Below are 12,755 nucleotides of genomic sequence, written 5' to 3'. Positions count from 1 at the left end.
GATAAATCCCTAGAAACATGTAATCTTCCAAAACTGAATCAGGAAGAAATTGAAACTCATTTCTGATTTTGTTTGAGTCTTCTTTTGTTTTCTTTTCAGTGCAAAGTTTCCTCAACCCTTTCTTTTAAAAACCAGCTTTTAATTTTGTTCATCTTTTCTATTGCTTTTCTGGCTTCTCTTTTTTCTTTCTTTCTTTCTTTCTTTCTTTCTTTCTTTCTTTCTTTCTTTCTTTCAGGTTTGTTTGTCTGCTGTTTGTTTATGTATCCAATCTATTGATCTATCTATCTACTACCTATCTATCTATCTAACTATCTAGGCCGAGAGAGAGGGAGAGAATCCCAAGCAGGCTTCGCACTGTCAGAGCCCAACATGGGGCTCAGTGTCACGAACCACGAGAACATGATCTGAGATGAGATCAAGAGTCAGATGTTTAACCAACTGATCCACCCAGGTGCCCCATCTGCTGTCTTTCTTTCTGCTTTGATCTTTATTATTTCCCTTCTTTTCCAATATTTACTCATTGATTTTCTGTCTGGATGACCTATCCTCTGTGGAAAGTAGGGTATTAAAGTCTTCCATTAGTGTATTGTTTGTTTTTCTCTTCAGGTCTATTAGTATTTGTTTAATATAGGTAGGTGTTCTTCATGTTGGGTGTGTATATATTTATGAGTGTTATATCTTCTTAATCAATTGACTCCTGTATCATTGTATAATGACCTTCTTTGCCCCTTGTTACTATTTTTGGCTTAAAGTCTATTTTGTCTCATGTAAGTATAGCTACCCCTGCCTGCTTTCTTTCGGTTTCCGCTTGCGTGGAATATCTTTTTCTATCCCTTCCCTTTTAGGCTGTGTACATTAAAGCTGAAGTAAATCTCCTGTAGGAAGCATACTTTGGGTCTTATATATATTTATCCATTCAGTCACTCTATGTCTTTTCATGGGAGAAGTTAATGCATTTCTTAAACAAGTTTTATTTGAGATGGGGGGAGAGGGGTAGAGGGAGAAAGAGAGAGACTCTCAAACAGGCTCCATGGCGAGCAGGGAGCCCCTGACGTGGGGCTCAATCTCATGACCCTGGGATCGTGAGCTGAGATGAAATCAAGAGTTGGGCATTTAACCAACGGAGCCACCCAGGAATCCTTTCAATACATTTTCACTTAGAGTACTTACTGATACGTAAGGACTTACTTAAGCCATCTTATTGTTTCCTGGCTGTTTTGTGGTTCCCTTCTACCTTTCTTCCTCTTTTGCTGCCTTCCTTTCTGAACTGATGTTTTTCTTTAGTGGTATGCTTTGATTCTCTTCTGTTTATTGTGAACCTATTGTAGGTTTTTGCTTTCTGGTTACCATGAGACTTGCACGAAGCATCTTACATATATAACAGTCTATTTCATACTGATGACAATTAAATTTCAATCACATACAGAAACCCTACCCTTTTGCCTCCTCCCTTTATATTCTTCATGTCAAAGTTTACTTCTTTTTATCTTGTATATTCATTAATAAATTATTGTACCTATAGCTGTTTTTTTAAACACTTTGTCCTTTCACCTTTAAACTAGAATTAAGTAGTTAACACACCATCATATTGGAGTAGGAGTATTCTGAATCAGAGTGTTTGTCTTTACCAGTGTGTTTTATATTTTCATGTGTTTTAATGTTAGTAATAAGCATCCTTTCATTCCAGCGTGAAGGACTCCTCTCAGGATTTCTTACAAGACAGGTCTAGCTGTGGTGAGCTCCCTCAGCTTTTCTTTGTGAGGGAAAGTCTTTATTCTGCCTTCATTTCTGAAGACAACTCTGCCAGTTAAGTCTTCCTGGTGGGCAGTTTCTTTCCTCTGTACTTTGACTATATCACTGCATTCTCTCCTGGCCTGCAAGCTCTCTGCTCAGAAATCTGCTGTAGCTTTATGGGGTTTACCTGGTATGGGAGTTTTGTTTTGTTTTGTTTTGTTTTCTCTCCCATTGCTTTTTAACTTATTTCTTTGACTTCGATTTATTCAGTTTTATTATAATGTGTCTTGGAGAGGATTATTGTGGATTTTTTTTGTCTTTTTTTTTCAATATATGAAATTTATTGTCAAATTGGTTTCCATACAACACCCAGTGCTCATCCCAAAAGGTGCCCTCCTCGATACCCATTACCCACCCTCCCCTCCCTCCCACCCCCCATCAACCCTCAGTTTGTTCTCAGTTTTTAACAGTCTCTTATGCTTTGGCTCTCTCCCACTCTAACCTCTTTTTTTTTTCCTTCCCCTCCCCCATGGGTTTCTGTTAACTTTCTCAGGATCCACATAAGAGTGAAAATATATGGTATCTGTCTTTCTCTGTATGGCTTATTTCACTCAGCATCATACTCTCCAGTTCCATCCACGTTGCTACAAAAGGCCATATTTCATTCTTTCTCATTGCCACGTAGTATTCCATTGTGTATATAAACCACAGTTTCTTTATCCATTCATCAGTTGATGGACATTTAGGCTCTTTCCATAATTTGGCTATTGTTGAGAGTGCTGCTATAAACATTGGGGTACAAGTGCCCCTATGCATCAGTACTCCTGTATCCCTTGGGTAAATTCCTAGCAGTGCTATTGCTGGGTCATAGGGTAGGTCTATTTTTAATTTTCTGAGGAACCTCCACACTGCTTTCCAGAGCGGCTGCACCAATTTGCATTCCCACCAACAGTGCAAGAGGGTTCCCGTTTCTCCACATCCTCTCCAGCATCTATAGTCTCCTGATTTGTTCATTTTGGCCACTCTGACTGGCATGAGCTGATATCTGAGTGTGGTTTTGATTTGTATTTCCCTGATAAGGAGCGACATTGAACATCTTTTCATGTGCCTGTTAGCCATCCGGATGTCTTCTTGAGAGAAGTGTCTATTCATGTTTTCTGCCCATTTCTTCACTGGGTTATTTGTTTTTCGGGTGTGGAGTTTGGTGAGCTCTTTATAGATTTTGGATACTAGCCCTTTGTCCGATATGTCATTTGCAAATATCTTTTCCCATTCCATTGGTTGACTTTTAGTTTTGTTGGTTTCCTTTGCTGTGCAGAAGCTTTTTATCTTCATAAGGTCCCAGTAATTCGTTTTTGCTTTTAATTCCCTTGCCTTTGGGGATGTGTCGAGTAAGAGATTGCTACGGCTGAGGTCAGAGAGGTCTTTTCCTGCTATCTCCTCTAGGGTTTGGATGGTTTCCTGTCTCACATTCAGGTCCTTCATCCATTTTGAGCTTATTTTTGTGAATGGTGTGAGAAAGTGGTCTAGTTTCAACCTTCTGCATGTTGCTGTCCAGTTTTCCCAGCACCATTTGTTAAAGAGACTGTCTTTTTTCCATTGGATGTTCTTTCCTGCTTTGTCAAAGATGAGTTGGCCATACGTTTGTGGGTCTAGTTCTGGGGTTTCTATTCTATTCCATTGGTCTATGTGTCTGTTTTTGTGCCAATACCATGCTGTCTTGATGATGACAGCTTTGTAGTAGAGGCTAAAGTCTGGGATTGTGATGCCTCCTGCTTTGGTCTTCTTCTTCAAAATGACTTTGGCTATTCGGGGCCTTTTGTGGTTCCATATGAATTTTAGGATTGCTTGTTCTAGTTTCGAGAAGAATGCTGGTGCAATTTTGATTGGGATCGCATTGAATGTGTAGATAGCTTTGGGTAGTATTGACATTTTGACAATATTTATTCTTCCAATCCATGAGCAGGGAATGTCTTTCCATTTCTTTATATCTTCTTCAACTACCTTCATAAGCTTTGTATACTTTTCACATACAGATCTTTTACATCTTTGGTTAGATTTATCCCTAGGTATTTTATGCCTCTTGGTGCAATTGTGAACGGGATCAGTTTCTTTATTTGTCTTTCTGTTGCTTCATTGTTAGTGTATAGGAATGCAACTGATTTCTGTACATTGATTTTGTATCCTGCAACTTTGCTAAATTCCTGTATCAGTTCTAGCAGACTTTTGGTGGAGTCTATCGGATTTTCCATGTATAATATCATGTCATCTGCAAAAAGCGAAAGCTTGACTTCATCTTTGCCAATTTTGATGCCTTTGATTTCCTTTTGTTGTCTGATTGCTGATGCTAGAACTTCCAGCACTATGTTAAACAACAGCAGTGAGAGTGGGCATCCCTGACGTGTTCCTGATCTCAGGGAAAAAGCTCTCAGTTTATTCCCATTGAGGATGATGTTAACTGTGGGCTTTTCATAAATAGCTTTTATGATGTGTAAGTATATCCCTTCTATCCCGACTTTCTCAAGGGTTTTTATTAAGAAAGGGTGCTGGATTTTGTCAAAGACCTTTTCTGCATCGATTGACAGGATCATATGGTTCTTCTCTTTTTTTTTATTAATGTGATGTATCACGTTGATTGATTTGCGAATGTTGAACCAGCCCTGCATCCCAGGAATGAATCCCAATTGGTCATGGTGAATAATCCTTTTTATATGCCATTGAATTCGATTTGCTAGTACCTTATGAGAATTTTTGCATCCATATTCATCAGGGATATTGGCCTGTAGTTCTCTTTTTTTACTGGGTCTCTGTCTGGTTTAGGAATCAAAGTAATACTGGCTTCATAGGATGAGTCTGGAAGTTTTCCTTCCCTTTCTATTTCTTGGAATAGCTTGAGAAGGATAGGTATTATCTCTGCTTTAAACGTCTGGTAGAACTCCCCTGGGAAGCCATCTGGTCCTGGACTCTTATTTGTTGGGAGATTTTTGATAACCGATTCAATTTCTTCGCTGGTGATGGGTCTGTTCGAGCTTTCTCCTTCCTCCTGATTGAGTTTTGGAAGAGTGTGGGTGTTTAGGAATTTGTCCATTTCTTCCAGGTTGTCCAATTTGTTGGCATATAATTTTTCATAGTATTCCCTGATAATTGTTTGTATCTCTGAGGGATTGGTTGTAATAATTCCATTTTCATTCATGATTTTATCTATTTAGGTCATCTCCCTTTTCTTTTTGAGAAGCCTGGCTAGAGGTTTGTCAATTTTGTTCATTTTTTCAAAAAACCAACTCTTGGTTTCGTTGATCTGCTCTACAGTTTTTTTAGATTCTATATTGTTTATTTCTGCTCTGATGTTTATTATTTCTCTTCTTCTGCTGGGTTTAGGCTGCCTTTGCTGTTCTGCTTCTATTTCCTTTAGGTGTGCTGTTAGATTTTGTATTTGGGATTTTTCTTGTTTCTTGAGATAGGCCTGGATTGCAATGTATTTTCCTCTCAGGACTGCCTTCGCTGCATCCCAAAGCGTTTGGATTGTTGTATTTTCATTTTCGTTTGTTTCCATATATTTTTTAATTTCTTCTCTAATTGCCTGGTTGACCCACTCATTCGTTAGTAGGGTGTTCTTTAACCTCCATGCTTTTGGAGGTTTTCCAGACTTTTTTCTGTGGTTGATTTCAAGCTTCATAGCATTGTGGTCTGAAAGTATGCATGGTATGATTTCAATTCTTGTAAACTTATGAAGGGCTGTTTTGTGACCCAGTATATGATCTATCTTGGAGAATGTTCCATGTGCACTCGAGAAGAAAGTGTATTCTGTTGCTTTGGGATGCAGAGTTCTAAATAGATCTGTCAAGTCCATCTGATCCAATGTCTCATTCAGGGCCCTTGTTTCTTTATTGACCGTGTGTCTAGATGATCTATCCATTTCTGTAAGTGGGGTGTTAAAGTCCCCTGCAATTACCACATTCTTATCAATAAGGTTGCTTATGTTTATGAGTAATTGTTTTATATATTTGGGGGCTTGGTATTCGGCGCATAGACATTTATAATTGTTAGCTCTTCCTGATGGATAGACCCTGTAATTATTCTATAATGCCCTTCTTCATGTCTTGTTACAGCCTTTAATTTAAAGTCTAGTTTGTCTGATATAAGTATGGCTACTCCAGCTTTCTTTTGGCTTCCAGTAGCATGATAAATAGTTCTCAATCCCCTCACTCTCAATCTAATGGTGTCCTCAGGTCTAAAATGAGTCTCTTGTAGACAGCAAATAGATGGGTCTTGTTTTTTAATCCATTCTGATACCCTATGTCTTTTGGTTGGTGCATTTAATCCATTTACATTCAGTGTTATTATAGAAAGATACGGGTTTAGAGCCATTGTGATGTCTGTATGTTTTATGCTTGTAGTGATGTCTCTGGTACTTTGTCTCACAGGATCCCCCGTAGGATCTCTTGTAGGGCTGGTTTAGTGGTGACAAATTCCTTCAGTTTTTGTTTGTTTGGGAAGACCTTTATCTCTCCTTCTATTCTAAATGACAGACTTGCTGGATAAAGGATTCTCGGCTGCATATTTTTTCTGTTTAGCACACTGAAGATCTCGTGCCAATCCTTTCTGGCCTGCCAAGTTTCAAAAGAGAGATCAGTCACGAGTCTTATAGGTCTCCCTTTATATGTGAGGGCACGTTTATCAATGGGCAAATTTTTTTTAATAAAAAAATAAAATTCCCTTTATTTATATCAAACTCAGTTTGGCTAATGTGAAAGAATAGGTATTAGAAAAGGAGAAGGGGCGGGAAGCAAAAGAGAAGGGAGGAGAAGAGAAAAAAAAATGGAGCACAGAGGCTGCTGAAGAAGGACTGGGGAACAGAAGGAAATGGAATCTACATGGTGATAGAAGATAAAAGGAATGCTTAGTCTGCTTCATTTTATCTAGACTGAAGGTGGAGAAGAAGTAGACTAGATACAATTTTAAGTTCTAAACTATATTCTTGAATTCCCAATACCCATCCTCTCCTCATACAAAAGGCATTTTCTGAAGGATGGAGAATCCTATCCTGACACAGTAGACACCATTCTCAAATTGAAGGCAGAGGGTCTTCCTGAATTGAAAGGAAGAGCCTTTAGAGACTTCCTTAATTAGAAGCCATGTCACTTCTAGGCCATGTGACAGCTTCACCTGGAGAAGTGTAGAGTTCTGAAACCAATCTTTCAGAGCCTTTCAGGCTTTGATAACTCAAAAATAGGCAATGAGCTCATTTTGGAAATGCTACATTCATTTTATGAAATGATACAGAAAAACTGGTGGAAAATAACTAACAGTGGTATTTTTGATTGACATTCTAGACCCGCACAAACATTAGTAATCTAGATAACGAGATTAATAAAATAATCTGGAATCAAGAATCTATAATTAAGAAACTAGATAAAATCAAATCCCAGGGTACATATTTTACTATAGAATTTATTCGCACTTCACAATGCCTGATTTAGGAGCAATTGTAGAAATTTACTTGTGTTTTGAGATGAAAAACACACATTGCTGTTGTGCTAGAGAAATACTTTATAAAGATGGGCAGGAAGAGGCCCTGTGTTTGGATGTGTACATTATAGAGTACTTGTGAACACCTTCACCCTACCATTTCCTCTTAAATGTTTAGGAGAACAGCTGAGCCATTCTCTCCATAATGTAGACATGGTTCAACAAATGGAATTCTCAGGTCAGTTCCTCTATCTACAGACTTTAAATGTGATACAGAAGCCACTAGCTTTATAGCACACCAGCGATGAACTCAAGATGTAGCTATAATTAGGACTTGGAAACACGGATGAAAGAGAGAAGGAATCTTCAGTTTCCTTTACCATAACTTTGAAAATAGAAAACGGGTGCCATCTTGTGGTTATTTTAATAAGGTCACTCTTAAACAATGACTTTCTGGAGAGGCAACTTAACAAAATCTCCTATTTCTTTCTCCTTGAAAATACTGTTAAAATTATCTTTCTTAAACTCTTGGACTTGGTACCCTTACAATCTGGAGATTTCATTAAAATGCTAGACCTACCCACATAAAAACACAATCACAATAATATTAGGTGACTACCAACCATGAAAAACATGGCAAGCGATTTTCGTAATTCTTAAGAACCGCTCAAGACCTGCCTCTCGGTTGCGAGCATGTTGAAAGGTAGGTAAAGGTTTTCGTAAAAACGGTGACATGAACACAGGGGTCCCTCCATCCTGGGAACTGTGGGTGGAATAGATCCAAGATAAATACCCACTTTTCAGCCCACTTATTTACTTATTTCAGCCCACTTGTAACTTGTTACATGAAGAATATATGTTACGTTTGTAGTTAACAAAAAGAATCACTAAACCAGGGGTACGAGGTTCACCTTACCCGAGAACTGTGTTACTGGATGCTCCCCGGAAAGGTGACACCACATTTGTGTGTGTGTGTGTGTGTGTGTGTGTGTGTGTGTGTGTGTGTGTAAGTCTTGTAGAAAAGGCACGCATCTTACCATTAAGTAGTGTTTGTGTACTAACTTCCTGGGAGCATCAGGCACGCCACAAATTTGGGCTGGATGGGCTATGAGTCAAAACACGTGCTCCCCAACGGAAGCCTCTGGGATCTGGGCGCTAGCCGCCGGAACTCAAACAGACTTCTGCAGAATTTCTCCAGGAAACCTTCGTGTGGGGCAGAGATGGGCGCTGGGTCCAATGGCTGTTTTCTAATCTGCTGTCACGTTTGAGACCCTGGCCTTTCCTTCCCAGAAATGAGCCTTCGTCCCTGCAAGGTGGCGCCAGAGGTCTGGCCAAGGCGGAGGCGCCGGTGGAGTGGGAGCCCCCAGCGGAGGAGCCTGGGCCCAGGTCCCAGGCGAGGCGGCAACCCGAGGCAGGGCCGGGCTCAGAGCCGCTCCCCGCCTCTAAGCACGAGTCAGAGCAGTTCTTCGGTGGAAGACAGGAACCCGAGATGACCTGGGCTTGGGGCAGTTGCCAGAGCCCGCTGGGGCGCCCCATTCACATCCGGTGTCAGTGAGGGGGGATTCCTCGCTGCCAGCATCACCGTCGGAAAACCAGGTGTCCGAGAGACCCCGTTGCCACACCGACTGCCTGGAGGCGCCCCTCTCCTGCCTCTTCCGAAGGCTGGGATGCGAAGAGGGCGCGCACCCCCTGGATCTTCCTGCTGGTGCCCATGGTGCTGACGGCCGCTCTGGGCACCGGTTTGATATACCTGCCCAAGGATGTAGAAGAAAACCTTGAGGAGCAGTACACACCAATAGGGAGCCCAGCCAAGGCTGAGTGGCGCTTTGTGCAGGAATGCTTCACCGCCAGCGACTCTTACCGCTTCTCCCTCTCCAGGAAGAGCACCGAGGTCTATTTCGCTTGTATGCTAGCGGTCTCCAACACCACCTCCCTGCTAGAACCAGCAATCTTATCAGAAGTTAGTAAAGTGGATGACGTGATCCAGGATCTGTATGCGATGGGAGAAAACGGAACCCAGATCCACTACAATCAGGTGTGTGCCAAGCACCAGGGTCTCTGCGTGCCTTCCAACCCACTCCTGTATGCCTGGCAGATGAACAGGGACCTCGACCTGAGAAATGTCACTTTCCCAATCTACAACCACACCGGTCAGCCCATCTACCTGGCTGACACCATTGGAGGAACCTTCTTAGGTGAGAGGATGGGAATGAACCAGTTACTCCTGGAAGCCAAAGCCGTGAGGCTGCTCTACAACCTGAAAACTGAGGATGGAGAGGACAACTAACGTGGTAAGAAATGGTTGACCCATTTCCTGAACCAATTTAGCAACATTGAAAAGAGTCTGGCCTCGAAGAGGATCCAGGTATCTGGTGGCTGAGTTTTATAGGGAGACCAGGAGAAGGTGGGAGGGGTAAGAACACGTTTTCCAAGTAGTAGCACTCCTGGATTATTTATTGGAGTCCTTGACTTGCAGCTGGGAGTGCTCTACTCTGTTTGACACTTAATCCAACTTCCTTAATCTCACACACCAAAGGATGCCACACAGCATAAATCCTTAATAATATTCTGGTGGAAAACACAAATCCTACATCCTTAAGGTAGGTCTGCTCAGTGCAGACATTGATTATCAGGTTTTCCACTCAAATTACTTTAAAATCCTTCCTCTTAAAGTCTTTGCTATTTGGGGGAACCCTCTGAAATGTGTTTGGGGTTCGTTGGAATAAAAACAACAAACTTTTAAGAAGTTCCATGGTATTATTGAAAAGAGAATTAGCTCACCGTTTACCAAGTAAGTTATATAGCCTAGTGCCAGGCACATGCTAGCTATTCTGTAACTAATAGTTGTGAATAAGCCTGGTCAAAGTGAGACAACTATTGGAAAAATACCAGATCCTTCTGAAATATCGATGAAATTAAAATAGTAAAAGACAACGACCTACTAAAATTTTAGAAAAAGCCACAATTTCTGTAATTATGAATGGTTTCACAGTCTTAGGTAGATCTCAGATTTTGTGTATTCAGGAGGTTTAAACCTTGGGTTTCTGAAAGAAACTTTGGAAAGCGTGCCACAGATTTGTGGGAAGAAGCACACCTATGTTAATCTTCTTTATTCTAAAATCATGATTCACATATTTTGATCTTTTACTAAATCTTAACATGTTTCAATCAGTAAGCTATAGTGTTTCAATAGGGTTTGTAACTCACACAAATATTGGAATGAAAAGTTATTTACTTGACTAAATTTTTGTGGCAGGTGGTCTACTTTACATCAATTTCTACACAACTGGAACTTGAAGCAACTTTGATGACAGTGATCCCTTTGTTTCACTTGGCATACCTTCTAATAGTATTAGTTGCAATCCTATCATGCTACAGGTAAAATGGTTTCATTGTTTCTTAACTCTTTTTAACAGATATTTTTGGTGGCAAAATACAGATAATTGATATAAAATATGCCATTCTAATCATTTTTAAGTGTATATTTCAGTGGCATTAATTATTCACAGTGTTGTGCAACCATCACAACTATCTGTTCTTTTTTTCATTTTTATGTTCCTATGTTTCTTTATTTTTGATAGACAGAGAGAGACAGAGCACAAGTGGGGGAGGGGCAGAGAGAGAAGGAGACAAAATTGTAAGCAGGCTCCAGGCTCTGAGCTGTCAGCACATAGCCTGCCACCGGGCTCGAACCCACAAACCGGGAGATCATGACCTGAGCCGAGGTTGGACCCTTAATGAGCCACCCAGGCGCCCCACAACTGTCTGTTTCTAAATCTTTCCATCACCCCAAACAGAAACTGTATAACCCTTAGGCAGTAACTCTCCATGGCCTCCCCCCAGTCCCGGCTAACCTTCATCTACTTTCTATCTCTATGAATTTGCTTATTCTAGAGATTTCATATAAGTGGAATCACACAATATTTGTACTTTTGTGACTGGCTTATTTCAGTTGGCATAATGTTTTCAAGGTTCCTCTATATCCTAGCACGTATCAAACCTTCATTCATTTTTATGACTGGTATTTCACCGTATACATACAGCACTGTTTGTTTATACACTTAACTGTTGATGGGCACTTGGAATGTTTCCACTTTTTGGCTTTTGTGAATAATGCTGCAACGAACATTGATGTACAAATATTTTCTTGAGCTCCTGTTTTCAATTATTTTCAGTATATACCTGGGAATGGAATTGGTGGGTGGAGTGATAATTCTATGTTCAGTTCTTTAAAGAACCGCCAAATCCTACCCACAATGTATAGAGGTTCCAATTTCTCCGCATCATCACCAACACTTGTTTTTTGTTTTATTGATAATAGTCAACTTAATAGTGACAAAGTGTGGTTTGATTTACATTTCCCTAATTACTAATGATCTTAAGTATCTTTTCATGTGTTTATTGGCCATATGTACATCTTTGGAGAAATGTCTATGCAAGTCCTTTGCCCATTTTTTAATTTGGTTGTCTTTTTCTTTTTGAGTCCTATTGTTGGTGAGTACTTGGTATATTTGGTTTTAAGTTTATTTTTTTTTTATTTCAAGAGAGAAGAAATATGAATGGGGGAGGGTCAGAAAGAGAGGAGAGAGAGAGAATCCCAATCAGGCTCCACACTGCCAGCACAGAGCCTGATGCGGGGCGTGAACCCACAAACCATGAGATCATGACCTGAGCTGAAGTCGGATATTCAACTGACTGAATCACCCAGACACCTCAGTATTTTGTATGTTTTAAATATTAAACCTTTATCAGATATATGATTTATAAATATTTTCTCTCACTCTGTGTAATGTCTCTTCACTTTCTTGATAATGTCTTTAATGCACAAGAGTTTTTAATTTTGATGAAATCCACTTTATCTTATTTTGTTCTTTTGCTACTTATACTTATATCTAAGAATCCATTGACAAGTTCAATGTCATGCACATTTGCCCTGTGTTTCCTTCTAAGAGTTTTATGGTTTTAGCCCTCATATTTAGGTTGTTGATCAATTTTTAGTTCACTTTTGTATATGTAGTGTGAGTAGGGGTTTAACTTCATTCTTGTGCATGGAAATCCATGTGGAAATCCGTGTTTCCATGTTGATTGCTGGAAATCCAGTTTTCCAAGTCCCATGTGATGAACAGACTATTCTTTCCCAGTTGATTGGACTTGGCATCCTTGTAAACAATGAATTGGTTGTAGATGTATGGGTTTATTTCTGGACTCTAAATTATATGCCATGAGCCTACATGTCTGTTGATGTGCCAGGACCACACTGTTTTCATTCCTGTAGCTTTGTTATGAGTTTTGAAATCTGGAAATCTCAGCCCTCCAATTTTTATCGTCTTTTTCATGATTATTTTGGATATCTAGGACCCTTGCAATTCCATATGAATTTGAGGGTTGACTTTTCCATTTCTGGGGTGGGGGGAAGGTCATTGAAATTTTGATAAAGATTGTGTTGAATCTGTAGGTTGTTTTAAGTGAGATTAACATTTTAACAATACTGTCTTCCTCCCCGTGAACTAAGGTTGCATTTCCATTAACTTAGGTCTTCTTTAGTTTCTTTC

At 40.0% G+C, this 12,755-nt stretch overlaps 1 protein-coding gene and 1 long non-coding RNA gene across 2 annotated transcripts; one reads left to right on the top strand and one right to left on the bottom strand.

Moving 5' to 3' along the window:
* Positions 1–7,167: 7,167 nt before the first annotated feature.
* LOC147575469 (uncharacterized) lies at positions 7,168–9,193 on the bottom strand. Its single transcript, XR_015242419.1, has 3 exons — positions 9,065–9,193; positions 8,080–8,953; positions 7,168–7,869 (listed from the first exon to the last, which is right to left on the bottom strand). It is a non-coding gene; the product is annotated as an uncharacterized LOC147575469 (long non-coding RNA).
* Positions 8,494–10,777, top strand: PTCHD3 (patched domain containing 3). Its single transcript, XM_086682385.1, has 2 exons — positions 8,494–9,494; positions 10,460–10,777. The coding sequence occupies exon 1, from the start codon at positions 8,915–8,917 to the stop codon at positions 9,488–9,490; it is 576 nt and encodes a 191-aa protein (XP_086538511.1). The 5' UTR covers positions 8,494–8,914; the 3' UTR covers positions 9,491–9,494; positions 10,460–10,777.
* The last annotated feature ends 1,978 nt before the right edge of the window (positions 10,778–12,755 follow it).

The sequence above is a fragment of the Puma concolor genome, chromosome D3 (assembly GCF_028749965.1).
Source record: "Puma concolor isolate L17-30 chromosome D3, mPumCon1.1.hap2, whole genome shotgun sequence".
Classification (NCBI taxonomy): Eukaryota; Metazoa; Chordata; class Mammalia; order Carnivora; family Felidae; genus Puma; species Puma concolor.
This window is presented reverse-complemented; position numbering and strand designations above follow the sequence as displayed.